This window comes from Syngnathus acus, chromosome 19 (genome assembly GCF_901709675.1).
Source record: "Syngnathus acus chromosome 19, fSynAcu1.2, whole genome shotgun sequence".
In the NCBI taxonomy this organism is placed as follows: Eukaryota; Metazoa; Chordata; class Actinopteri; order Syngnathiformes; family Syngnathidae; genus Syngnathus; species Syngnathus acus.
In genome coordinates this window covers 6,621,311-6,648,288 of record NC_051103.1, presented here as the reverse complement: position 1 = coordinate 6,648,288, position 26,978 = coordinate 6,621,311, and the positions used below count along the sequence as shown (strand labels likewise).

The 26,978-nt window shown below is 48.4% G+C and overlaps 2 protein-coding genes across 5 annotated transcripts; both read right to left on the bottom strand.

Moving 5' to 3' along the window:
- Nucleotides 1-5,744: 5,744 nt before the first annotated feature.
- Nucleotides 5,745-22,297, bottom strand: svild (supervillin d). 4 transcript variants are annotated; one of them, XM_037278645.1, is made up of 30 exons: nucleotides 22,202-22,262; nucleotides 21,979-22,012; nucleotides 16,843-17,304; nucleotides 16,102-16,136; nucleotides 15,087-15,133; nucleotides 14,197-14,273; nucleotides 13,657-13,723; nucleotides 12,686-13,077; nucleotides 12,486-12,615; nucleotides 10,583-10,730; nucleotides 10,441-10,524; nucleotides 10,288-10,374; nucleotides 10,051-10,228; nucleotides 9,811-9,983; nucleotides 9,584-9,739; nucleotides 9,378-9,514; nucleotides 9,165-9,312; nucleotides 8,955-9,100; nucleotides 8,705-8,883; nucleotides 8,502-8,637; nucleotides 8,127-8,427; nucleotides 7,913-8,067; nucleotides 7,742-7,844; nucleotides 7,459-7,666; nucleotides 7,265-7,398; nucleotides 7,032-7,187; nucleotides 6,826-6,969; nucleotides 6,639-6,751; nucleotides 6,416-6,571; nucleotides 5,745-6,348 (listed from the first exon to the last, which is right to left on the bottom strand). In XM_037278645.1, exons 3-30 carry the CDS (start codon nucleotides 17,190-17,192, stop codon nucleotides 6,262-6,264), a joined length of 4,227 nt encoding a protein of 1,408 aa, XP_037134540.1. In that variant the 5' UTR covers nucleotides 17,193-17,304; nucleotides 21,979-22,012; nucleotides 22,202-22,262; the 3' UTR covers nucleotides 5,745-6,261. The 4 variants fall into 4 exon arrangements, with proteins under 4 accessions (XP_037134540.1, XP_037134537.1, XP_037134539.1 ...); XM_037278642.1 differs by adding an exon at nucleotides 18,628-18,663 and having other exon boundaries at nucleotides 21,979-22,258; XM_037278644.1 differs by lacking the exon at nucleotides 21,979-22,012 and having other exon boundaries at nucleotides 22,202-22,297.
- A 1,104-nt stretch (nucleotides 22,298-23,401) lies between these two features.
- On the bottom strand, nucleotides 23,402-25,784 carry LOC119138421 (glycylpeptide N-tetradecanoyltransferase 1-like). The gene is made up of 10 exons (XM_037278430.1): nucleotides 25,708-25,784; nucleotides 25,491-25,663; nucleotides 25,300-25,418; nucleotides 25,112-25,203; nucleotides 24,508-24,624; nucleotides 24,226-24,396; nucleotides 24,001-24,109; nucleotides 23,738-23,908; nucleotides 23,502-23,672; nucleotides 23,402-23,431 (listed from the first exon to the last, which is right to left on the bottom strand). Exons 1-10 carry the CDS (start codon nucleotides 25,782-25,784, stop codon nucleotides 23,402-23,404), a joined length of 1,230 nt encoding a protein of 409 aa, XP_037134325.1.
- Nucleotides 25,785-26,978: the final 1,194 nt, after the last annotated feature.

The following is a 26,978-nucleotide window of genomic DNA, read 5'->3' as shown; positions in this document are numbered from 1 at the left end:
GCGACTTCACTAACGTGGAGGTCAAGTCGCCTCCATTAGAGTGAATTTAATAGAACCTCAAGCAGCCTTAAAAGATTCTGCACGGGTGACCTTCGCGAGACAACATCTAATATCCACTCGGCGTCTTTCAGTTTGATGATGACGCAACATTGGGCCAGCTGGCTTGTCTTGAGGATAAAAGCTCCTCACGCCCGATGCGTTCGCCAGGAATGCTTTTGGACCATCTGCTTCCATGGAACGCAGATGTAATTGTTTTCAAGATATGTGCACTAAATTTGAAATCATCAGATTCCCATCACCCCACGTCCATCTCGCATCTTAACACCGGGATGTCTTCCTCTGGCAGTGACCTCCAAGGTTGATTAGGTTGGTCGCAGTTAATTGACTGAAGCAGTTGCAATCAATTCTGCTCTCCGTGGATAAAGCCTTATTACGCCCCAAAGCATAACTTAGATTTCAAACACATGACAGGAATCGGAATTACTCTGGTTTCCATGAGCAAAGCCGATTTGCCTTAATCGAACCTCGGCGGATGACCAAGACTGTACCTCGGGTTAATATCCGCAAGGTTTAAAAAGGTTTAATATTGATCTAGCTGTCAGAATCGAAGACGAGAACATAACAACGATTGGCGAAAAAACATCATGTGTTCATTAACCTTTCGAACATCGAGGAATCGATTCTCGGCAAACTTCCGTCTCCGAGTGTGACGTCCGCACAGCAGGAAGTTAAAATCTCGACTCATGCCGCCGGCGAGACGCTTTACATTCGTTTTCATTAGCTGCAGACAAACAGCGTTGGGGCGGGACTTAATCGGATTGCAAAGGTCCTCCTGAAACCTGCACATTTGATTACTCGATTGATTCGATTACTTGGTCCGATCGGCGGCCAGCGCCAAAGAAAGTCGAGGCTGCACGGGAATTGCGGCGCTGATGGACTCCAATGTGTGAATTTTCACCTCGGCATCCTGGCTCCAAATGGCCGCCTTTACTATTCATCGAATTCAAATCGTTTATCTCAATTCCTAGCAGGTGAATGAAAAACGATGAGTCACCGAGCCTTGGCGTGTTTTATGAGCGGTATAATTGGACTTGTGTCCTGGCGAGACCTTGACATGACATTCCACTTGTACGAGCTTTGCCTTGGCCTTTAAACGAATACTTTGTTAGCCTAGCGCAACTTGTCTTTATCACCGCGCCTGTGTCGAGAAATAAACGGGGATGAGGTTTTACAAGGCTTGCAGTGCGTCCTTGCCGGTTCACCAAGCTATGTCGGTCGTCCCGGGTCGCCATGGCTACAGAAGAGAGGTTATCCGTCTTATTCAAGGCCTGAGTGTTTTCAGCCGGATTCGAGTGTGGTTATTTTAAAATTTTGGATCCCCCAGTGTGGGTCAAAATAGTGGCTGACGATATCACGAAACATGTCGGAGGTTGCTTACACTCGACGGGGTGTTTGGGAATGAGATAATCATAGTCAGGAAAAACGATTATGCCATATTTGCAAGATTGGAAGAAGCCAAGCGGTGTAATTTAAGTGCAAGCTTCTCGCTTGTTAACGCTGATCCATCGGCCTACTTAACTGCAGCGCTGTGATTTACCGACGCCTCCCCCCAAGTGTAAAATATCAACAGCAAGGGCCACGTGAACGGCGCTCCTTTTGTATTTTCTCCACGCCTCGCCAAGTGGGCGGTGCAGGGTGCAATTGTGCAAGCGCTGCCAGAACACGGGCTGCTTAAAAATGAATGAGCCATTAAAGGAAAGCAGCCTCATCCTGATTCTCCAGCACTGGAAGAGTTATGCTCATGGATTCACATTGTGCTCCCAAAAATAGTTGCATCTAAGACTGTACAATCACAACAATGAGAAAAAAATAAATAAATCAGCATTCTGCCAGCGTGCAGCTGTCGGTGCCGAAACGAAGAGCCATTTATCAACAGCACAAACTGTCATTCTTTTAGGAGGCTTTTTATTTTATTTTTTTAAATTTCTGCCTCAACAAAGAAGTTTCCTTGATAGTCGATAAAACCGCAATCGCGATGCCGACAGGCGAGAAAAATCAATCCGGGGGTAATCATATTTAAAAATAAAGCGACAACAATCAAATAGAACAAAGAACAACAAAGATTTTTGCAGAGGATAAAGAATACACGCAATACTTAAAAACAGCCCGTTCACAAAAATGAAGTCGGGTCAGAATAGAAAATCGTCAATCTTGTGCGAGGAGCACATGTGCTTGTGAAGACACACTCACACGCATACTAACGCACCATTGTGCATTTGTGCAGAAAACATAGCTACATGAAGACAGCGCTCCCTTTCGGGGTTACTGCCTGTCATGCACTGCTCATCCATGCAAACATGAAACACACAATTCCCTCGGAGGCACTGCACCAAAGTGGAACACACACACACACACACACCTGATCTCATACTCTGTTCTACTCGCGTCATGAATGAAACATGGAGTCTCGCGGCGCGCCGGCTTGCCGTTAATTGCGTTGACAGGAGTGCGAGAGACCGCTCGTGGCGTACAAGCGTTGATTGACAGCCACGTTGGACCCGTTAAGCGAGAGGCTAAGCAGAGGGGACGCCAGGCTCCACTTGGCCAGTCCTAATTAGCAAAGTGGCGCAACGGGATGTTTGTAAGAAAAATGACATGACTATAAAGTGTTGAGAAGGTAGACAAGGGTCAAAGGTTAAGGTCTCTCTTTGCAAAGTATATTAACAGTAAGCTAATGCTAATGAGCTCGTTCTAGAATGTTCGACAAAACTCCTCGCACGTGGACTAAAGTTGACTTCTTTTGTGCCACCATTTCTGGATGTTAAGTCAAAAGCACATTAACGGAAAAGCACAAAAGACAATTTGACAACTGGGGAAGAAAAAAAAAAAAAAGGACGCGCAATTAGATAGCCAAGTGTTTGCCGACACCCACGCGCCTCCATTTCAGTGGCGGTTTTAAAACTGAAGAGCTCAACTTCAGTGGCGCCACTTTGCACCCGACTCCATCACACGCATCAACATGGCATGCGAGCTGAACACGATTTGGAGGATAAGGTGATTTTTTTTTTTCCTCTCTATCGTTGCGGACCACCCACAAGGTGACTTTCGATTTTGATGACGGGACTGCGAGGTGGACGGTCATTTGTCAAGCAGTGGAGGGAGGCCGTGAATTTTACACACACACACAGAAATACAGAAGAACCACACGACCTTCCCCCTGCAGCGTGGGGATCCGGATCTGATGGAATTAGAGTGGGCTCGAGAGTTCGACAGCGACTTGATTGGATTAGCGAGGGCAGACAGGAAGAGGACTGAGTGAGTGACATCAGCCGATGTCGCCTGCCGCCGCCTCCTCAACAAACGCTGTCAAAGGCTCCATCTGCTTCCATCAGTTACACAAACACTATGAAAAAAAAGTCCATCTCCAAAAAAAGCTGGAAGCTAACACAAAGATGTTATCAAAAGCGATGCAGCCTATCGTGGACAATTTTCATGACATTCAGGCGAGTCTGAATGGTGAAATCCAAATGAAAGAGAAAAAGCAAACATGAGTGCGCGGCTCCAAAACTTCTTCATTATTTTTTTTCTCTCTATTGATTGCTCGCGGCAACGAAGGTCGCGTACAAACGCAGTCCCACGAGCACTTCACTTTGCTTGCCAACAAAAGCTGTTTTGTTTGCCGAGACGTTAATTTGAGACGTCTGACAAAAATCCCGATTTCATTTTCTTTTTTCAGGGCATGTTTCTTTGACTTATCTAATCAAAAGGAAATGTTTTTGCATTATTTCCAAAAAGAAGGAAGAACAAATCCCATATTTGGCTTATCTTTTCTCATTTTTGTTTTTTAACTCATTCACTGCCAAGCCAGTTCATATCATTGTCGTCTATAACCGTCAATGGCACTGAAGGAGTTAATAGGCAAGCACAGTGCTCAACATGGAACCAAATTGAATTAATACAACTCAAGCTAGTCCGTCAATTTTAAAGGTGATTTAGAGTTTCCATGGCAGCAGCACGAATTATTCAAATTTTTACAAGCCAACGTAGCATTAATATAGTGCATTAATAAAATGGCTTTATGACTTTAAGGTTAGCGGGTTCATTAGCGTGCAAGCTATCTTAAGTAGCATCTCTGTCAGGCCGCTTCCACGGCTGGCACATTCATCACGATTACTCGCTCGACGTCAATTTTAATTGGCCACCAATGGCACTCGCTGCCAATAAAATGCTGGAAATTCTTCTTGTTCATATGCCGTGACAGCGCAAATATATATTTACAACTGTCTGTCAAGGAAGGCGAACCCAGCAGAGACAATTAGCCCAGCGTTTTTTGCTCTAAATGAGATGAATCAGGAAGTGGCAGGCATCATTGCTTAAAAGTTGAAAGCTCAGTGGATCAAAAAACATTTTGAAATGTTTACTGCAGAGGTTCCAAACATGGCTTGATATCCAATTTCACAAAGATTGCGATGCTGCTGAAAGTGTGCAATGCATCTATTCTTTATCCTCTCCAAAGTGCAACTCACTGTCTCCCCCTGAATAAACAACATTGTACAGTCTTATTTTTCTGCCGCTCACAAACTATCCGAAAAGTGCAGCTTTAATCCAAAGTGCTTCCTCGGTACTGCAAAGTTGACGTGAAGTCAAACGGCGGCAGCTGTCCGCATTGTGCGAGCGCAAGGTTAATGCGGCCCAGGTGGGAGGGAGGTCACGGCCCGCGACAACCCGAGCATGTGTTTATCCCGGAATGCCAAACCACTGACTCATTTTGTTTGCCGTGTAGGCGCCTCGATCATAACACAGCCTCCGTGCCGATTTGTGTGTGTGCGGAAACGAGGAAAGTTGAGCAGCTGGTGGATGAGAAACAGGCCGGAATGATGGATGAGAGGTGCAGTTAGGGTTTCAATCAATTTGTTATCTGCAGGAAGACGGCCTGATGTCGTGGCTGATTCGCAGTGTGTGTGCGCGCGACATGCTTTTTTTTTTTTGTGGCAAAATTGTGAAGGGACAACGAGGGACTTTAATGTACCACGCCACCTTTTTATGTATGTTAATCATATAATAAATTATGAATAGGGATTCAAATTTACATAAAGTGTAACAACACAGAGTTTAAGAAAAAAAAAAACTCCCTCTCCATTTTCTAATGGCATCCAATAACAAAAAGGATGCTGGACCAATCTAATAGTGCTTCTTATTGTTTCTCATCCCGGTTTTAGTTTGTGCGGTGAACAGCATCATACCGAGCGGCCGTTATATTATGTGGCCCATAAAAATCGAGCTGCATTGCCAGCAAAAGGTGCAGCAACTTTTATAGCTCTTGGTACTTGCAAGTAAAAGAATCGAATCAGATTTGCAGACAGTGTTGTAAAAGTTTCTTAATCGTCGAGAAGCCGTTCATTTAAACAGCCGAATTGCAATAAAACATGCAGAAAAATAATGATTTAAAAAATGCTTCCAAATATAATTGCACGGCACAAAGGCCCTCTCAAATGTTTGTATCGTGATTCACCTAACCCAAATACACCAAAACAGTCAATTTGAGTAACATTTTACACAGTGCTAAATTGAGCAACAGCAATGCTACCTGAAACATGAGAAACCGCAGCAACAGCACCACCTGGCGGAAAGAGGTTGGCACTGCACGCACCTACAAAAAGAAGGGTTCACCTCTGCCCCGGCTCCTCTTCATAACGTCATGTCCAATCATTTTACTAACATGTCCAAAATAATAAAAACAGCCATCTGTCTATTTTTTTTTATACATACAAAAAAGATCATATTGCATAAAAATGATAGAAGCCATGCAACATACATGTAACATGTCTGAGGAGTAAACACATAACACACTAGCATACAATTAATACTTTTTACACAAAACACTTGTTGGCAAGTCTTAAAAAAAGTCTCATCTGGTCCCAAAAGAGTAGTTGTGTTATTCAAAAGAATTTTTTCCCATCAAATGAAGCAATATCAAAAATGTCTGTTTTAAGCAAGGCCTCGAGTGAGCAAATGATTTAACAGAGTTTGTTCATTCCCTTCCCAGTTTTTTGTAGCTCAAATTGGACAACATTTAAAATGTTGTTGTTGCGTAAAGCGCTTAGCACACCAAGAACACAAACAAAGGTTGATTAAAAATTGCACATGGTTAATTGGCTAAAATTAGAAAAAACTGTACAACATTGTACATGTGTTTTACAAAATGAGGTGATTTTTTTTTGGAATACAACAAAATGTTTTTTTGTTGTTGTTTTTGTTTTTTTAGAAGAGACCCTTACTTTTCTTCAGGTTCTTTTGTTTCCAGTTTGGCAGGGCGTTGAACTCCACCCGACTCATCTCCAGAAGTTTCTGGAGACAGTTAATGAAAGGAACGTTACGAGCTTGGTGGACTCCAATATTTTTTTTTTTTGTCTACCTTGAAGTCTTGGTCAGAGAGATAATCCTCCAGGCGGAGAGGGTCCACGCCATCAGGGAGGGGCGACCTGGTGAGCTCCTCGATGGAGTATTGCAGCTTACTGAGCTTGGACAGCACCTCCTTCACTAAGGTGACTTTGTTTTTGGAGCCCGCAGTCTAAAGACAAAAAAAAAAAAAAAAGCATGCACAAAGTGTTGAATTTGACGACAAGAACATTCCTCACCTTGGAGGCAACGCTGGGGTCCTTTTTCCAGTAAGGGAAGATGTTGGTAAAGGTGAGCGGCTCGCAGCCTGCCATCACCAGGTACGCCTGAGGGGGGCGCCGTGAGCTCTTTTCTGCAAGCCAGTGCAAGAAGATGTGAAGACACGCTGACTAGATTTTGTTTGCAAGCCAAAGCTTTCACGCTGACCTCGACAGTAGTGCAGTGTGGTTTCCATGGCGCACTTCCTCTCGCTGTCCCAGCGCATCTTTGCCGAGCCCGTGCACTGCTCCTCCTCGGGCTGCCACCCTTGCCACAGGTACACCTCCATACGGTTGTCCAGCAGGAAGAGAGCTGGCACAGGTGCGCCGGCGATGAGCAAAGGTGACGAGGGTTCGTTCGGACGCGGCTCTTACCGGGCTGCTGTGCCGTGTAGAGGTTCTCCTGGAGGAAGGGCATGGCCATGACTCCCTCCGTCACCCTGGCGGGGTAAAGGTGCTCCTCGCCTTCAAACAGGCCCGAGCTGGCGCTCAGCCGGAAGAGCCGGGGGGTGTAATTGTACTTGCCGGGGTCTGAAAGCAGCCGAGGCGCCTCGTCATTCACGATTGCGTGGCAAACCCAGGCCATCGGGTTGGGAAACGCGCCAGACCTTCGAGCATGCAGTCGTAGGACTTCCTGTCCTGCAGACCGAGAACCTTCTTGAACTCGGCGGGCTCGCTTCCTTCTTCCACCTCCTCAACTTCAACACTGCCGGCGCCGCTCAGACCCAACTCGGGAGGACACCTTGGAGAGAGTGGCGAGCGTCAGTCTCGGACCGCGTCCGCCCGCCCCCCTTCTACTTACCCTTCTCTCATGCGCTCTACGGTCCTCTTGGCCACCTGCCTGGCGCCGGGATGAGCTTTGCAGCCGTGCCACAGGTAGAGACGAGCTTCCCGGCCGTGGAGCAGCAGGAGGACGGCCCGCGAGCGCAGGCTGGCACCGGTGCACTCCACCTCCAACAGCATGGCCTCCACCTCCGCTTCGCCACGAACGCAAAACAACCTCCAACCTCCTGGGCCACAAGATGACGCTCCATCAGCACGTGCAACACACAGGCTCCTCCCTCCCTCCCTCCCTCCTTGATCACCTGAATGTTTCTGCGAGTCGGCTCGACTGCCCTTGTGGACCACCAAGCCCCCTTGGAATAGCTGCAGGAAGCAAGGCGGCTCTTTCCCCTGACTCACCAGCACCTGCAATCCAGCACGTGTCATCCTTTCACAGCGCTCAAAAGGTCGCTACCGGCAATAACGACACCCACTTGCGAGCCTCGGAAGTTGCCCAGCTCCACCGTCTTGAGCGCCGAGGTTCCCTTCTCGCTGACGCCGGAGCGGAGGCCCTGCCAGAAAAAGCAAGCCGTCCTCTCCCTGCCCGCAACGCCGGCACTCAGCTCTCCCGGTTTCTGCCGTTTTCCCACTGGAGAGAGAAATGAGCTCATCGTCTGGAATTTTTCGGTGTTTGTTTTCGGGCCTCACCGAGGGTGGTGATGGAGTACTTCCATCGGACGATGTAGGCGTCCCCTTCGTGAAGCTGTCCCAGGCTCTCCTTGGGCACCTCCTCCTCGCCGTACTCCTTGATATGCCAGGCGTCCACGGCCAGCGTGGCCAGCTCCGCCTGCCTGCTGTCCTCCGTCCTCACCACGCCGTGGCCCCGCTGGACGTCCACGCCCTCCAGAAGCGTCCGGACCGGCTGCGGCTCGTTGGCCAGCAGCTCGTTGGCGTCGCACGGCTGCAGGTCCGGGTCGGGCGAGGAGCGCACGTTGGAGTGGACCGGGCTCTGAGCACACAAATATAATCTTTTGTCTCCAAGCGTCCAAATTTGAACGACTCCAGAAGAAAATCCTTCTGCACCTTGACCTCCTCCGTTACAGCCGCCTCCTCCTTCCTCCTCTCGGCCCAGTCCAGGAACTTCTCTCTGAACAGGGACGTCTCATTGTGCTCCGACAGGCGGCCAAACAGAGTCCAACTTGGGCGGCCCTCTCCTTGCCTGAGTGGACGGAAGATCAGTCACCACAAGGGGGCGCAGTGGGACAACAAATCCTTCTTTGACTCACTGTGCAACGTCACGGCTTTCGGTGCAGGAGGGATCTAAAGGGTTGACCCTGCAATTGGTGTAATCATAGGTGCCGCTGTAGAGCTGCTTGCCCAGTTTGACTGCAACCTTCCGGTCCGCCAAAGACACGTCCTTGCCGGTCCACACGTAGACCTCGCCGCCAAAGTCAAACACCAAAACCTGAGCAGCAGCAGCAGAGTCAGGAGAACAATGACCTGGCACTTACCCCCCCCTCACTGCTTCTCACGCACCTCGTTGGAGTCCAGCAAGGTGACGCTCGGGATGGAGGCCCAGGCGTCTTCGTGAGGCACCAGTTTGTCTCCCTGGAGTCTGTAGACCCCGTTGGAGTCCAAGACGCCGCTCTCGTATAGCTCGTCCTCCTCTGGCTCCCCCGCCCCTGTCACACACACGAAAATGTTCACAAGGCATGTGTTCGTCATAACTTGGACTGGAGCACAAACCTGGATATTGGTTCTTCCCCCCGAGCAGACTCCAGAACTCCTTGGCCCATTTGCTCTCGGTGTTGATGCCCTCCTCCAGCACCGTCACCTGGGGGGCTTTGCAGCCCAGGTCCCGCTTAGCCTGAACGAAGGACACCATCTCCGACGCCTGCCGCCCGAGCAGAAATCGATTTAGCCCGCGGTGGCGCCGAAACGCAAATCCCATTTGCTCACCTTTGCTTTCTCGATGACGTTGGCGAACTCGCCGCTCCACATGAAACAATGCTTGGGCGTGATGAGGAGGAAGCAGTCGCCGCTGTTGAGGGACTTGGACGTGGGCTCCACCAGGCGCACCTGCACGTGCCTGCGACCTGCAGATGCCAAGATATTTATTTAACTCTCCCGAAGGTTCACGAAGCTTCTCGGCCTGACCTTCTGACCTTTGATGCGAATGAGCATGAGCTTGTTGTAGGGCAGCGCGCTGTTGTTGGTGACCACGTCGGTCGACTTGACGCTGCGCAGGTTGACCTTGCGGAAGTTCTCCTTGCTGGCCAGGCCCGCCAAGGCCACGTCGGCCAGGTTGGAGTGTTTGGCCACTAGGTGGAGAAGAAGAGTGGACATTTTGCAAGTTCTTTTGGAGCATCTTTGGCTTGTTATGGTGTCTTACTGCGCTCCACTTGGATCCTCTTGGTCTCCACTTTGGCGATGTTCAGCCTCTGCTCCGTGTACACCTGCCGGATGTCATTGCGGGCCGCCAGCGCCCTCAGAGGGTTCCTGGATCCTTGGTTCCTCCTGTTGGGCCTCACGGCGCGCTTGTGCTTGGCCACGGCCGACGCCAGCCTGAGGAAGAACCGCATTCAGGTCTCAATATCGTTTCCTTCCCTCCCCCGTCTTGAATTGGACCGACTTTGGCGTGTTGGACTGGATCTGGCTCAGGTCCTCCTCGGTCACCGAGACGTCCTGGAAGGCCGAGGGAGAGATGGATCGGTAGAAGTTACCGAAGGTCTCGTGGTCGTCCAGGGTCATCACTTCCTTCTCGGCCTCGGCCGTCACTTCGATGGTGGACGTCTTGTTCTTGCTCACGCCTGAAAGCGGCACGGCATGACATTTGCTTCCTGGAATCCACGTAGGATGACCATTGTACCTTTACTGTGAAGCTTGTCCAGGAAGGACTCGAGTTTGTCCAGCCTTTTGTCCCCTTCCACCTTGACGCCGCTTCTGCTGGAGATTTCTTTGGAGCAGAGCCATCGAAATGGTCAACGAGAGTCACGTGAGAGGATCGCCGAGCGTTCGCTACCTTCCAGCGGCTTCACGGGCGTGGCGTTGGACTTCTTCATGGGGGTGAGACGGGCCTCCGCCTTCCCCGCGTCTGACACCAGACCTGGTGAGACATGACTGTCGATGAGAACGAAGACTTTTTTGGGGTGGTGCAACGTTACCTTTCTTGGCCATGCGTCCGGCCACGGTGAACTGAACGGAATCGTTGGCGGCTCCTTTGCCTTTGTTCTTCCACTGCTCCTCCTTGTCCTTGAGGATCTTCATCCTGTCAGCCAGTGATACCTTGGGTGACGCGTCCACATTGGACTTCTGGTCACAGAAGGGGAGGAAAAAAAATCATTTGCGACCACAAAGCTGCTGCCGAAGTTCACGCGTGTCAAATTTGAACATGTTATCTGGAAACGAACGCTTCATACGTGACAGAACGCATACACGCTCGCGACAGTAATGAAAGGAATGAAAGACGTTTTGCTGGCGTCCGACTTGTAAGCCTAGGCTTGACGGGCTGAGTTAAGCATCTACAGATGTGTGCAGCTTTGAAATGAGGGGGGGGGGGGGGGGGGGGACTCCAACAGCAGCCAAGCTAATGTTAATGCGGCATCTGATTAAGGCTCGCTCGCCCCCGCCCTGAAAAATTAGCCCATCTTGTCAACCTGACATTAAGTGACAAGCACGTCTGTGTTACTTACTAAGAGGTTGTCAGCCTGAAATTATGTGGCGGATCTTTTTTTTTTTGGTGGCTGTGTGCACACTCAGCACATTTTCCTAGCCTAAAACTATAGAAGGGCAATATCAAATATTTCAGTGGCCTTATTTTTAGGTATCGAATGCTCACGGAAGTTGCTGATACTTAAGGCAGAAAATAAATCAATAAAAATATGAGAAAAAATATAATAAAATAATACATAAAAGGCAATAATGCAGTTTATTTTATTTGCAGAGTTTTGATTTATCTGATGTAGAGGATGGAAGATAGAAAAGTGGGGGAGGTAGCTAGGAGGTCAAAAGTTGAGTCTCAAGTCACAAAATATGTTTACTGTTGCCGTGAGTAAGCCTCCCGATACCTCCTCGCTAATTTCTAACAACCTGGCTATAAAGAAGCTCGGCTCGGCCCCTTCGGTCAATAAACCCGTTTGAGTGAAAAAATGTCCCAGTGTGTTGTGAAGTGGCTGCAGAAACACTACTTTGGCTTCAAACACAATTGAAAAGGTAAAAGTGGAAACAGATTTTTGGGACCGGCGTTGTTGCTTTTCAAAGAAATACACTTAGTCAGAATGACACACACACATACACACTTGACCCTGTGAGTCATTTTTTTTTTCGACGAGCAAGCGCTTTCTGCATCGAAAGCACATTTTCCACATCTTAAATTTTGGCATGAAGCAAAACGTCCACTTTAAAGTATTGGTGTCGTAGTATCGGAGCATTTGTCGAGTAACTGCATGCATCCTATGACCCCTTTTTTTTTTAGGGGTGGGGGGGTCACACAACACACTCACCTGAAAAGACTGGGAAAGGTTGACAGGCAGGAGTCAAAGTCAGAGAAAGAGGAAGAGCTGGTGGGAGGGAGCTACACAAGTGAGGTGACCAGAGGAAAAGTGGGAATGGACAGAGGAAAACATTAGAATGGAACAAGGACAAGAGGGAAAAAGAAAAAAAAAGATGGATGCGCATTTACAGCAGAACCTGAACGATTCAGGAAAGTTCTTCCAGCACGACAGAGAACGGAGGTAACAGGAAACATCTGGAGCAGCTCGGGGAAGGTGGTCATGTGTGCAGCGAGCATGTTACGGTTCCCCGTTGGCCCACATATCCAGCAAAGAGCAACAAAGGCCGGCTCGTTTACGGCCGGTGAAAAATGCGCTCCCGCCTTGACAAAATAAACTCGAGGCGGCAATCCAATGACATAATTTCTCTGCACTTGGAAAGTTCATCTTTGCATGTTCAGCGGAACAGCCAGAAACTTCCACTTGGTGATTATGGAGTGTTATTATGATTTTATTTTTTTTATTTCACCACTAAAGCACGACTGTGAGTGCGAGCGTGACAAAACACACAACTGACCTTTTTCTTCCAGGCGTTCTCCGCATCATGGAGCTGGCTGAAGCGATTGGCTAGCGGCGTTTGAATCACTGTTGACGGGTCGGGCTTCTTCGTCCGCTCTGTCCTCTCGTCGCCGCTGAACTCGCCGAGCCTGGAACCAGATGACGGTTATTTTGCAACTCACCAATATATTTCAAATATTGCGAGTAAGATTCCGAGACCTCTGCTTGATGCCGGAACCTTGACTCCCGTCCAAGCTGTCCATCTCCTCGGTGTCCTCCGACGGCGTGGAGGCCACGTCTAAGCTCTCATCCGGCGAGGAGCTGCGCATCTCCTCCAGGCTGCTGCCGCTGCTGCCCTCGCTGCGCCGCCTCCGCTCGCTCGGGTCGCCTTCGTCCGTGTCGTCGTCCAGAAACGAGGCGTCCTCCTCGACATCGTCCTCCAGATCCTCCAGCTCGCCATCTTCGGCCTCCTCGCTCTCTGGGTGACTGAGTGAGACGCTGGCGGGTCGGAGTGGCGAGCCCTCGCTCTGGTCCGACTCCACGCTGGTGGAGCGGCTCTTCTTCAAGATTCCCTTGATGCCCCTCGAGTCCTGGCGCTGCAGCGAGGGCGTCTGCACAAAAAAAAAAAAAAGAGCCTTTTCTTTTTTTTTTTCTTTTTTCAAGCGGCCGCTATCGGAATAGTAAACAAAGCTGTTATCAACAGTTTCTGGGTTAGTGGGTTACATCAGCATGGGTGAGGTGCAAGGGGGAGGGGGAGGGAGGTGTTATTCTGCTCGTGCGGATTTCAACCCTCTTGGTGCCTTTAATTGAAGATGTGCCTTCAAAACATGTGCAGTGGATTGTTCAGCTGGAGTTCAAAGGTCACGAGCCAGCCCAGATTTCAGAGTCGAAGGCCGAGGCGGCGGTGAAAATGCAAAACCCGCTCTTGTTGTGTAAAAAACATGAGCGGGTGATGTGCTTTGCGTCGTGTGTGGGCAAAGAAAAAAAAAATCCCAAAGGATGACGTACGCGATGACGCTCCGTTTGAAGAATGCGCGCCGCCGCTAAATTACACCGCACACATCAATCAAGCCAGCCAATTAAAAGCAGAATCCACCCAGCCAAGAAAACCACGTGACACTGAAACCAAACTTTACGAGCTCTCCGGGGGGTGTGTGAGAAAAAAAAAAAAAAAACGCCGGAAAACCAACCCGTGTTTCTTCTGGCGCTTGCCGTTGCTCCTCGGACGAAGGCTCGTCCACGGCGTCCATTTCTTTGCTGTTGAGAGAAAAGACTTGAGCTCTTGGGCGACCAATCCAAATGGAAACATTGCTGCCTAAACACGATGACACATGGGAAAACTCTGGAAAAGAGGGCCGGGGGTAGGGGGGGGCTCAGAGGGGCTTAAGCCCCCCCCCCCCCTCTGCTATCACGGCATCTGTTATCTATTATTAAGGTTTCCTGCAGGCTTAGAGAAATTCTCCATCCTACTCGCCTAATGAGTCGCTGGATGTGAAGCACCAACAGTCACGGGCACCCGTCAATGTCAGCGCCGGGCCCGACTGTAAACAGTCCTAATGAGGACAAGAACACCAGAGCCAGCGAGCGAGTCCTGGCAGATGGCCCGGCTCAGACATCCCACGTTGGTAAACATGCAACTCCTCAAGTTTGGAGTTTTAATTATTCATCTTTGCGCGAAACCGGTCCCGGGGTCACGAATCACCCACGCAAACGGAATTTTTTTATCTTACCGACTCAGAGTTTCCTCTTCGTTCCCGAGATCCACCGGCTGACACTTCACTCTGTCGCCGCTTCCATCGTCCCGATCCTTTCGGACGGAACAGACGAGGGGAAAAGCTACGTTACGTTTTGCCCGCTGTGCAAAATGCAACGACACAGCTTGATCTTAAATGAGCGAAGCCCCGCCCCTTCACCTGATCAGAGTTCAAAGCCATTTATGAGGGTCCCTCCCTTGATACATAATTGTAAAACTAATACGAGGGGAGATAAGCCACGCGAGTGCAATATTTTCCAGTCTGCAAAGTTTTCCGTCACCTGCCGACTCAGCAGACCGTCGCCGGAGACTTTGCAGTGACAAGAAGACGGATGGAGTGAGTTTGTTTCGGATGACTTCCAGGTGAGGCCTTGGAATAGCAGAGATATCGCTTGCAGTCTGGAGTTTTTTTTTTTTTAGCTGCCATCTGGCTTCACTTGGCCAAGCTTTGGCACAGCTCCTGGTCGGTGAAGGGCGAGCTCCAACAGCTATTTACATCCAACATGACTTTGAGAACATAAGCAGCCTGGGAAAAACCTCCACAACCTATTTTTTATTTTTTTTAATGAGCAGGCTTTCGGCCTCGAAATCTCCCTTAATTTCCCCGCCTCAGCGTTTTTGCGCTGCGTCACGAATTTGGCCAAAGCAAGTGCGCAACAAGCTCGGCGCCATATCGGAATTGCGTGATTTGCTCCGAACGGAGCAGTCGGGAAATCGGCTTGGCGCTCGCAGATAATTCATCAGAAATGAAATCAAGCCTTCATCAAAACAAAGCACCTCGTTTAAATTGCTATTATAGTAAAAAAAAGAAAAATCGAAAACAATTATTGTGTTGATGATATATAAGAAATAAAAAAAGGACATTACCTTGAGAGACATGTTAGAGGTCAGCTGGTCCCAAGTCTTGCGCTCAACTGAAAGACACAACGGCATTTGTTGTTTTGAAGTCGCGAGCCAGCGCAAGATGGACACTTGGCACCCTCGCACGGTGGCGGAGATGCTCGGAGAGGCCAAACATGGTCAAGCCAGCGCAGGCCTTTTGTAAATACACAAGCCGCCCGCTTGCTTAATAGGGCCGCTTCCAAACTGCCAGGCGTTGGGGGAGGAGCTAAGTTTAACCTGTGTCGGCACGGTGAGTCTTCCACGTCGACGCATTTTTTTGGGCCACATCTGCAAGTCATTTAAGGGGAAGATGACTTTGAAATGACAAAAGTGTTTGAGGTCATAGTTTGTGGGAATATTGATATGATCAATTAAACATTTTTTTTTTGGAGGGAGCATCTATTACGCCTGGCAAAGCTCACGGACAGCAAGAAATTACGGCTTTGGTTACAAAGAGGGGAACATTTTTTTTTCTAATCAAAACCATCAACAGAAGAATAGTTAGTACTGTGTACAAGCATTTTGTAAATGTTGTTCTTTCACTGCAAATTGTTTTTTATTGCTTGACGCCGTGCCGCTGCGTTGGCGTGGCCGGCGTCCAAACATGAGTGAAAGGAACAAGAAAAAAAAAGTCAAATTCCACTCCACATCACGGTCCAATGGCTTTAAACGATGCCTTGGATCATTGGGACCGGCTTTAACGTCCACGATGGGACGCATGATGTCATCTTCAATACAGTATCAGACCGCCAAGAAGACGGCTTTGGCGTTTCCTTCCTTAGCCATCAATCAACTTACGACTCGCTTGACCTACTTCCACTCAGCCCGACCGGTTTTTTCCCAACAATCTTAGCGAGTCATTGTGAGACTATGACGGGGAACGTTAGGTGCTGCTGGATTGGTTAGCAACAGGCTTATCGATTTGCAAATGGCGGCATATGAAGGCAATTACAAATGGAGCTGTCCCGTGGGCAGAACACAAAAAGTGGATTCCACTTACCCTTTGACTCGTCTTTATCATCAACGTCCAGATGCCTGAGAGAGAACGAGAGAGACACATGAGGTCATACTCAAGTGATGACAGATATTACACAGGAAAAGAAAAACAGGGCATGGTACAAAAAGAGCGTTCATGTTGAAGTAACGGGCGTTAAATATGGATGGAGACGGCAGCTGGAAAAAGGGGGCGGGGACAGATGCACAATCGAGCTGGTGCCGGCGGGGGCGGGCGGGGTCAGAGGTTGCAGAGGAAAGACGAGTCGGGGTTGGCGTGGGGACAAAAGGCCCAGGAAAACATACATTCTAAAAATAGCCTTTGTGCAGAGAGCAGTTGGTTTGATTATGAAGAGTTAAAAAAAAAAAACAACAACCTGTAATTACAGCATGCTATCGTGACGAAGGATTTCGCCACAGCAGCAAAAAAAAAAAAAAAAAGCTAAGCATGCATTATTTTTACGGAAAGCGACTAACATTTACTGTAACGGTTTCGAGTCGGGACGCGCCTTTTCACGAAAGGAATCCACTTCTGCAAAAATCTTGCCTGATGAAGCACCAGGCATGAAAACTTGGCTGCAAATTCGCGTCGCCACAAACCCCTGCCGGGCCCAAAGAGTGTCTCAACACTCGTTTCTCATCGAGAACAGACAAGTTGGGCCATGCGTGCCTTACGCAATCCCCGCAAACGCTCAGCGGGGCCGTGACTCAACACATTCCAGTCCGTCCGTCCAATGAAAACACTTACCTAATATTGGAAGACGTCTTGATGGAAGGCTGAACTTCTGTTTCAGAAGTCAAACGAGGTTCCCGTTTGACGTAGGTGCTTTTCTCCATTGCTTTGAGATCAGTGTCGAGATCAACTTTGCTCTTCGGGCCTCTCCTGGCGTACGTTTGCTCATCCTCGCATAGTTCCGTCTCCTTGCTTTCGGACGAGTCCGCAACTTTCCTGTCCCGACTGCGGACGTACTTGGAGGTGAATTCGTCAGAGGTGCCGTAGCGCTCGGCCAGCTCCCGCCTGCGCTCGGCTTTGTAGCGGGCGATCCGCTCGGCTTTGGTCTCCGGGGCGGAGCTCTGTAAGGTGTCCATGGCGTCCATTTTTGGCACGTGGATGACGATCAGGCGGCGGAAGCAAAAGGAGGTCGCCGATTCACTCGGATGCCAAGACCAAAGGTCGGAGGTCACGTGTCACTCCATCAAAATGACAGCACTGCAAAAAAAACAAAAATATTTGTGAGCTGTGAAAGTCATCATATTTTGACATTTTGTGGAATATCCAATAAGATTCTGACAACTCCAACCCAAAAATGCGGTGAAGCAAATTAGAAGTCGGCGATGAGCTCATGTTTGTTCCACTGAATATTCGAAGAGAAGAAAACCACACAGGGTGATGGGGGCTTTTCCACGAGTCGACTCAAGGTGCTTTGGCGCCCGGTGAAGTACGCAAACGAGGCTAAGGAGAGGTGAGCGTGCTCATAAAGTGGAATCGATTACACATTTGGTGTTACGACACAAGCTCACAGAGCTTGAAGAAATCTCACAGGCTCTGACTCACGACCACCTGCTGGCCGGCTTCGGCAAAGAGTAATAAGGCTGTGAAATATGACAGCGTTCACCTCTGACCTCTGGTAATCCTCCCCCACACTTGACAAAACACAGCGAGGATCAAGCGCATGTGGACTTTTTTGCAAAACTGGAACAGCACATGAGGAAGAGTCGAGAACTTCTAACGGATCGGCGCCGTACATGTAAATGTCAACGGGACGTTTAGTGGGGTCCATAAAAAAACAACACACACAAAAAAAAAACGGACTAACAATAGTCTCTTCAAGTGATTAAAATAAATAAATAAATAAACAGACTAACAATAGTCTGTGAAACTTTCCGATCACGGTTTGACCACCAAATATGGGTTTTGCCCAAGGTGAGGTCAGCGGCCATTATCAAAGGACAAAATAAAAAGAAAGCAGACGTTTTTTTTTTTTTTTTTGAGAGCAGCTTCCTCACATGTCGCCGCTACGCTCGCAAATTGCCTTAAGAAGGCAAAAAGGACGGCCGGGCCCGAATGTTGATTTCGGGCCTCGGCACCGGCTTATATAAGTCACTTGCTAAAAAAGGAGCGCACGGCAGCGAGGAGAAGGTGGCGCTGTTATTCCGAGTGGCGAACGTGAGTCAGACATCTGACACAATTGAAAAAACAGGACTGGTGTTTGACAACGGCCTCACTTTGGTTTCCAGCTATGAGGCTCGACCGGTTTGAGCAGGAAATTCACAAGTCTGGCCTGATTTATTTCTGCTCCTTTAGGGCATGCAAACAAACTAAGTAGCTGGTGGAACAAGATGCAACAAGTTAATAAGAATTTCAGAAGATGCACGGTGCTGAGATGTTCAAGTTGACCGGCAGCAAATACAGTATTTTTTTATTTTTTACGACACACGTCCACACAGGAGGACAGAAGGAATGCGGGCTACGCCCAACTCATAAATTGTGGTTTCTTTTCATATTTAAAATAAAAAAAAAGACTCAGGGCACCTAAAAGGATGTTCCAGTCAGAATTTGGGATGTGCCCTGCAAAAAAAGAGAGGATGCAGTTGAATGCAGTCAGGTCCTGACACATTCTTCCTGGAGGGAACACACACAGAATGGAAACTTCCTTTTTGCTGAGAAAATCAAAAGGAGGGAGGGAGGGAGGGAGGTAGGGAGCCACGGTCGCCTTGACTCGGATTTTGCAGACATTTGAAGTGAAATTTACATCTGATAAATGACTGCATGGCCAGAGGGGAAAGATTCTCTCAATAGAAAGTATCAGATGCGTTTCACGCCAAAAAAAATAAAAGCAATCACGAAGCACTTTGCGCCCCCCCCCCCATCCATCCCATGACTCACCTCTTCCCTAGTGAGAAGGGAAAAGGGCTGACTTACAGTGACAGATGAAGAAAGGAAGGAAGAAAGTACTCAGGGCGGAGGATGCAAACAACAACAAAAAACGCAGGAGGACGATTGACTGTAGTAGGAAGGGAAAGTAGGCTGCCCTTGTGGGGGTGGATGCCATGGCTTTGTGGGCCAGATGTCTCCAGGGTGCCATGGAGGGGCAGGGCAGCGTGAGGACAAGATCTGCTGCCTGACAAGACAGGAAGGGGAGGGGGAGGAAGAGGAGGAGGAAAGCAGGGGGGGTAACAACAAGGCTCGAGACTAATCCATCCATTTTAGACGACGTCCCGCCGACCCAAGCCAGTCAGTCGTAAGCCGGTTGACATAACGAGGCCCCCCGGTGTAATAACTTTAGAGCGCCACGTTGTAGGCCCCGAGTGCACGCGGGTTTATTTGAGCTGTGTTTATTTGTCAAGAGGGAAAATACAAAATGAAGCGATTCAAAATCGGCCGAGAGTCATTTTGTTTTGCTCTATTTTTACACAGACTAGCGTCTTTGTCTTTTGGTTTCCGGCCTTCTGTTTGCCACCATTGAAAGGAGCCATTAAATGTGTCGGATGGGAAAGCCAGCACACACACACACATACGCAGTGACACACCAGGCGAGAGCCAGCAAAAAAGCCTGCGGAAAGGCACAACTGTGCGGGAGGGGGAAGGGCGGGGCTTTATCTCACCGGGGATCTCGCACACATACGCTCGAGTGGACCTTTGGTGACTCACATGCTTTTTACTGGACAGATGCAGCGGCCACAGAAATCGTGGTCGCCATCAAACACTGCTTCGCTCCAGCGAGCCTTCGAATAAATCCAATGACGGAAAGTGTCAAAAGACTGTTGGCTGCTGCCGAGTCCTCCATCTTGTCCATTCCAGATGCAACGATTAATGCCTGACTAACTAAACTACTACCGAGAGGCCTTTAAGCACACGAGGAACGTTTGGACGGCGCTCTGCAAAAACATAAATCTATACGCCTAATTATTCGAGCGCGTTCCACGGCAACGCCGCACGTGAAAGCTGTAAAACTATGCGGGGGGATGCACATGGACGCCTTTGCCTATAAACTTGCACGCTTTGAACTTAAGATGGAAAAGGTTCAGGCTTTACGTTGAAACGTACGGCAATTATTATTATTATAAGCTCTTCATATGAGTTTTTGGTTTTGGGCCTGTGAGGCAACCATGTTGGAAATGGAAGCGGTCCGTGCCTTGGTGGAGGTCGCAGCGAGTTGCTAACGTTGTCACGTCCCCTCTTCATTGTTTAAATATTTACGCTTCTCGGCACATCTAACTTGGCCGAGAGCCCGCCGCTCCGAACCAACCAGACGTTTGCAGAATGTTAATCGATTGCTACGGGATACTGACGCTAGGATTAAGAACACGCAGGTATGGTTTTGGACCTGGATCACGCACAAACATTTTCTCAAAGAGAGCAATAATTTAGCCCGCGGGCAATATTAGCGGCTTCTTTCTGCCAGGACCTGACAAACAGGCTGGATAAATATTGATTAGTCACAGACACTTGAGGCTATTTGCCTTTCTGGTGACATTTAAAAAACACTAGAACAGCGGTCAGCGACCTTTAGGAAACTGAAAGCTACATTTTGGGTGCTGATTAACCAGTTGGACTGCTAGCATAATTACTTTTGATGATATATCATTAATAATTAATAACATGATATCAACGACGCATATTCTAAGCTATCGAGTACTAATGGAGGCTTCCGATACCAGCCACTGGATACTTTTTTAAAGAAACATTAAAAAAAACAAAAACATCCCACATTGGTATTTAATCTACCAAAGGAATTGAGCGCAATGCCCGCCTCCAAACCAAAACAGGCCGGAACAGAATGCGCCCTCATCCGCAACATGTCTGTACACTCCCCGCAGGGCAAAGGCGACGCAACACGAGCCCCAGCCTGACACGAGAGACTCACATGGGTGATAACACTTACGGCGGTTACAACACTCACCCCTTGCTCGACGACAATGTTTCTTTGTTTGGGTCCAAAGAAAACGGTACTCCAAGTACAAGACACTTGAGCCACTCCCAGCTTGCATGCTTTCTATTCGTGTTCTGCTACACGCGACTGAGATTTGTGCGTCAACAATCACACAAAAGTTTTTGAAAAGTTCCTTGCCTTGCAGTGGGGAGACCACATTAATTGGAATCGGCTGGGAGTTCTTTCAAAAATGACCGGCTGGGCTTTTGGTGAATAAACCGGTTTCATTATTATTTTTTTAATTCATCATATATTTACTTGGTTATAGGAATTTTGCTTTTATTGGAATACCATGTTTCCTCAAAGAGTGACCTACATCTGTGCCCCAATTAAATACCGGGTGTGACCTCCAACTCAAAAGCCCGCCCAAGAAATTCAAATGTGTAATCAAGCTTGACTATATAATTAAGCGGAACGTGTCATGGCTGTCAGGGGAAATACGAATGCATACAGTGACAGTCTCTCCCATAACCGTGGTGTGCATTCCTAACTGCCGCACCGCCAGATTACTTCTGCAAACACTTCCTCACGCATACTTGTATTTGTTTTTACAGGTGTTGAACTCCCTCCCCATTACATTCTCAAAATGTTTTGAGAGGGATTACCCAGGGACTATGGAAAGATACAAACTCAGCAACATCTTTTTTAGTTTGGTGGTCCTGCAAAGATCCATTATTACACAAAGCAAGACAGATCACTCTGACCAAGTAGTGATGCGCATTACACGGAGCATTACGGTAAACGGCTTGTTATTGTGTGAACTACCGTAACGCGCAGCGAATGTTGATTAAGGAAGGAAACTAATGCAATTGGTTGAGTCAGTGTATCGTAGCGTTTCGACATAAATCTTCCAGCGTGAGAAAAGACAAAAAAGCAAATCGAACAAGATACACTATAGCATGCCCATTACATGTTATTGTGGAGACACAACAAATGACAAAGTGACATACCGGCAATGAAGGTCGCTGCTTGTCTACGTGGGAGCTGTTAGACATAACACACAAATTATTTGGAAGATGCGCTCCAAATTGTAACTTTTAACCAAGCAAAAAAGGGTAAAAGCTGCAAGATGAAAGGAGGTCACTTTGAGCACAGCGCGATTGATTGATAGAAACAATGCGAACAAGAAAACAACGCCCGTCTTTTCTTAAAAAAAGATATAAATGGTGCAACCTTGCAGCCCGACGTCGAAGTCTGAAACGAAGCGACAGTCGGCGAAAAGTGTCAGTCTGTCAGCAGTTTAGGAGCACTCACCTCCAACTTAAATCGTTTTCTCGCTTCTGATTGGCTCACAGCGCCGAGACCGTGTTGCGTTCAGGTACAATGGGTAAAGTACAAAACTACCGTAAAGTTCAGGATGATTCACAGATTTGACACAATTAAATGATACTATTGAACCTTTCAGAACCGAGTGGCGACTGCAAATCCTCATCTCTGCAAAAAAAGTTTGCATTCATATTTTTTAAGCATGTGCCAGTTTAATTGTCTGAGTCATTTTTGTAAGCCTACAGTACTTGTCATTTGTCTGTGTCTGCTGCTCTGAACAAACAAAACATGTAAAACAGGTCATGTGGCTAATTCGGCTCAGGCTGCCTGTGGGGGTAAAACAAAGACAGCTAAATGTGAGGTCACAGCGCCCCTTGCTGTTTATTTTGAGGAGGTGCATGCACACTGCAGCAAGGGGGGGAATATATGGTTACAAAAATGGAGAGAAGCTTTTTTCTACATTCTGTACAGAAACAACCTTATACTTGATTGGATTTTGCGTGACATGGTATCTTGGCAACATGCCCCTCCATTCCTGAAATGAGATTTATTTGCTTTGTGTGCCATTCTTCAGACTGTGTGAAAAGTGAGAATGATTAATGATTGTGTCCTCTCCTGAAATGCATGCATTGCTCGCTGGAATATTGAGTGACACGTCATCCGAGATTATGCCGATTGAACTGAAGCCCACAGAGACTACAAACACACACAGAAGGCCTTGTGTGGTTATTCAATTTGCAGTGACGCCGAGCGCAACAAATAAACAGCGTTACAAGGCGAATCTTCTCACTAATGGGATTTTATCTTTATTTGCTTTATAAATCCAGTGTGTTTACACGGCTGCACAAGTTCTGGCTTTTGCCGCATTGATTATACTCACTCATGATCCTCCATTTTGGCGGTTTAGTTGGGTAACACCATGCCCACCTGACAAAAAAAATATCATCCATGTCCATTTTTTTTTCTTTTTGCACGACTCGTGGCACGTTTTTCTAATCTGTACCTTGTCTGCAGGCAGCCTGGGACACCTCCAGTTGTACAAGTAGTAATGAAGCCTCTTGCCGCTGAAGCTGAACTTGAGCTTCTCCAGGAAACTTTGGTTATCCATCACATCAGCGGCAATGATGATGTCAAATCCTTTCTAATAAAAATGAAATAGAATACTTTGAATCTGCACAAGTTGGTTGTAACTTTGTAAACAACTCACAGATTTGACCAGGACCAGCGTGTCCTCCATGAGCTGGAGCAGGTCGCCGTTGGCAGCTGAGGCTGCATAAAAAAGGTGAGCTGCTCTCATGCTGCTGTGCAGCTGGTGGTTGAGCACCTTGGAGGAGATTTGATAGAAGCTCACCACGTCCGTCAGAGCACCATCAGCAGCCTGCGAGTGGACGGAAGAACTCGGTCTTGGATTGTATGATTGGCGTTTGTGATTGGTCGCCTGACCTCAACCACGTAGGTGTCAACCACACCCTCCCTGGGCAGGAACCAGTGTGAAACCTCCTCAAGGGACCAGCTAGCCCTGAGGTGGAACTTGCTGAGGTTTGTTCGGAGAAGCTCGTGCATCCTTTCAACGTCGTCTTTGGTCATGGGGCGCAAACCCGGCGTCTTGGTGTTCTGGAAGACGTCAAACGGGACACGGAATAAATGTTCGACAAACTTTAGTCGCGCTTCAACGTGTCTGCCTTCGGGTGGCAGCGTGCACCAACTTCAGGGAGGCGGTAGAATTTGAGCGCCCTCTGCAGGGGGACGTCTCCTGGGATCCCGGGATACTGGAGCTCCGTCAGCTTGCGGAAGTTCACAGGTCGATGGCACAATCTAAGGCGATGATCACGATCAAAAAGATGTTCTACCAAGTCATTCAATTGTAATGTCAATTGTTCCTTGCAGAGGATAAAGAATATAGGTCTCTATCTTGGCTTTTCCATCGTTACCCGCTGGAGCTGAGCGGCGTCGGCAGCACCACGGAGGCCGTGTACACCGCCTGGCAGACACCCTGCCGCCGGACCCGTCTGGCCAACTCGCGGATCAGAACCGGGGTCATTCGCTTGAGGCGTAGCTTCTTATGCACGCAGAGAAATTTAATCTGCGCCATCCGCTTCTCCCTGCAGAAGAACGTTTTAAACTTTTATAGACGACACCGCTACCGTTTTATCGGCGGTGCTAACGTTCTCAGTAAATGTTAATGCGCTCCATTTCGGGTCGGCGCTACTTACGTGTCGCCTACGTGCACGTGCGCGGGGACAGCGCCGATGAAGCCCACCAGCTTCTTATTGGCCTCCACTCTGATGCCGCAGTGCCACTGGGCCAGCCAATTTGGGGGCTGCAGGACCCTGAAGAGACCCAAGCCGGAAAGCAAATCAACATTAACGGCGCCTCAACAGCTCCCGGCGTTTGAGGTGGTACGAGCTGAGTTCACCCGCTTGCTTCGACCTCGGGGCGGAGGAGCGCGCCACGCTCGGGAATGCTAATTATTCATTTTCAAGTAAGCCATATTATGTTTGGATGTAAGTACTCCCCCGAGGTATCGATAGCATTCACGTGATGATGGAAGGGGTAGAAAAGGCGGCGGCGGCGGCGAGGAGATTAGAGCAACGGCACGCTTGTTACTGATACAGCGGCGCCCGAGGCCCCCGGCTGGCGGAGGTTGAATGGAGACACTCGACTCATGACGAGACGGAATGAAATATGCAGCGGAACGGCGGCGCCGACGCCGCTGTGAATGTAAAGCTCGATGGACATTATGCAAGCATTGAGAAAGCGTCAAATGGACAAAAATGAAATTGAGCAAACAGACAAAGAAGGAGCTTTTGGCCTTACCATCGAAGATACTCCTCAGAGAAGTCGGACGTGACGGTGTTGTCGTCCTCTTCGGTGTAGTTTTCATTCAGGAGTGTGCAAAGTTCTCGTATCTGAAAAGTCATTTTGGAGTTTGCGGTGGAACCAAAGCTCACTTTCAGGGGAACTTTTTCCTATTTTCCCCAACATGAACGAGATGGATTGCAAACCGCTGAAGGTCCGCTCAGGTCCAGGGTGTCCCAGGAGAAGCCTCCAGGCAGCGAGTAAGGTTCCTCTGGAGCGCTGGCTTCACCTTCCGTTATTTCCCCGTGGCTGATGACGATTTCACCTCATTTCACCACACGCCACAAATATCACAATCAATTCATCCAACAGTTAGGATATTTTTTAATTTTCTTACCAAGTTTCGGGACGGGCTGCGTGTCCCAGAACTTGTACGTGCGCCGCATGGCCTGCTGAAGCGTCTTGGGCATGGTTTGTCCAAAAGAGAAAAGATGGAGGGCCCTTTGAATCTCCTGCTGCTTGCTTTCAGGCAAAGAATCCAGCTGGGATGCGGGACGGCCAAATAAGCGTCTGCGAGTACAATCGGCAAAACAAGCGGGACGCAAAAAACAAACCTTTTCAAAAACATCTCGGGGTCTCTCTGCTCTCCGTTTATCTCGCTTCTTTTGACTTTGCTTTGGAGCGCCGCCATCGTCATCCGCCACATCCTTACCACTATAAAAAAAATAAAAAAAAGGATATTATCATTCAAAATACGCAGTATCGGACTCCTCGCATACTCACGGTGAATTCAAATCGGTCATTTTTGAAGCTCCTCCAGCTAAGACTGAGCTGCTTTCTGACATGGCTCTTATCTCGGCCGGCAAGCCACGGGAGGAGTAACCGCCGTCTTCAGTCACCCGTCCCAACTTGCGCTCAGATAAGTCAAGACTGCTCCACGTTGCCTTCTCACGCTCTTCATATGTCAGCCGGCTGCTGAGTAAAACTCACGCCGTCTTAATTGGCGGTCTTAGCAGCGGCCGGCGCTTTTTCTCATCACGCTTGCTAATTAGCACAGACGTCAAAGATATTAACTAGGTTGGCAGTGAATGAGTTTAAAAAAAAAACTTTGACTCTCAGTTTGCTTCCCACCATTGCTCATAATATTCCCCAAGGGAAATTTGGTCCCTGCGGAGTCTGTTCTCCCATGCTGGTACCCGTTTAGGGAGGATGCTGCAGAGTCCAGCTTGCTTTGCATCTGTCTTTGATGAGAGCATCTCTAATTGAAATGTACATAAAAGACACGAGCGTCTTTCAAAAGGCTTTAGTCAGCCCGCAGTTATTTTTGTGTCGATGTACTTTTTGCTACATGACGCACAACTCGGGTCACGGACTGAAATTTAATTATGTTTGTCATCGACTGTACTTTTTACGGCCGTATTGCATTCCTTTATTTTCCCGCAAGACTTGTGACGGGAGTTTAAACTGCACCGTTTCGGTTGGAGCCGTCAAGGTAAAGCCGTCGGTTAATCTCCGATGACAAACATTTTGGCCGGCGCTTTCCCGCCGTGTCCTTGATGGAGCAGCTTGAGGAATCCCGCTCAGCATAAATATGAGACGGGGGCCGCCAATAATCAGCCGTCAGCGACTCTTAATAGCGACGGCGTGGCAACGACAGTCCTACAAAGCAGCGTTTGAGCGCCAGCTGTGTTTGTGAACGGCGCTCAAGGTGAATGCAAATGTCTTTTGGACTCCCGGCTTGCTAAATAGCATCAATCTCTGCCATCAGGTGTTACGGGGAGGATTTCTCAATCACCATGACATTGTTCCTTGCGGGCAATAAAATGTTGATCAGGGCTCTGCACTGATGCTGCTTGGCTAAGGTAAAAGAAAAAAAAATGATTAC

Bases quoted from the DNA above. Each gene is read 5' to 3' on its own strand.
- svild (XM_037278644.1), bottom strand. From the start codon at position 17,192: ATGGACGCCATGGACACCTTACAGAGCTCCGCCCCGGAGACCAAAGCC. The intron at 15,134-16,101 runs GTAAGTGGAATC...TGTGTCTTTCAG, and splicing joins TGATAAAGACGAGTCAAAGG to TTGAGCGCAAGACTTGGGAC. The intron at 9,515-9,583 runs GTCAGAAGGTCA...TGGCATCTGCAG, and splicing joins CATGCTCATTCGCATCAAAG to GTCGCAGGCACGTGCAGGTG.
- LOC119138421 (XM_037278430.1), bottom strand. From the start codon at position 25,784: ATGGCGGCGCTCCAAAGCAAAGTCAAAAGAAGCGAGATAAACGGAGAG. The intron at 24,397-24,507 runs GTAAGTAGCGCC...GTTCTTCTGCAG, and splicing joins CACGTGCACGTAGGCGACAC to GGAGAAGCGGATGGCGCAGA. The intron at 24,110-24,225 runs GTAACGATGGAA...TCATCGCCTTAG, and splicing joins ACGCCGCTCAGCTCCAGCGG to ATTGTGCCATCGACCTGTGA.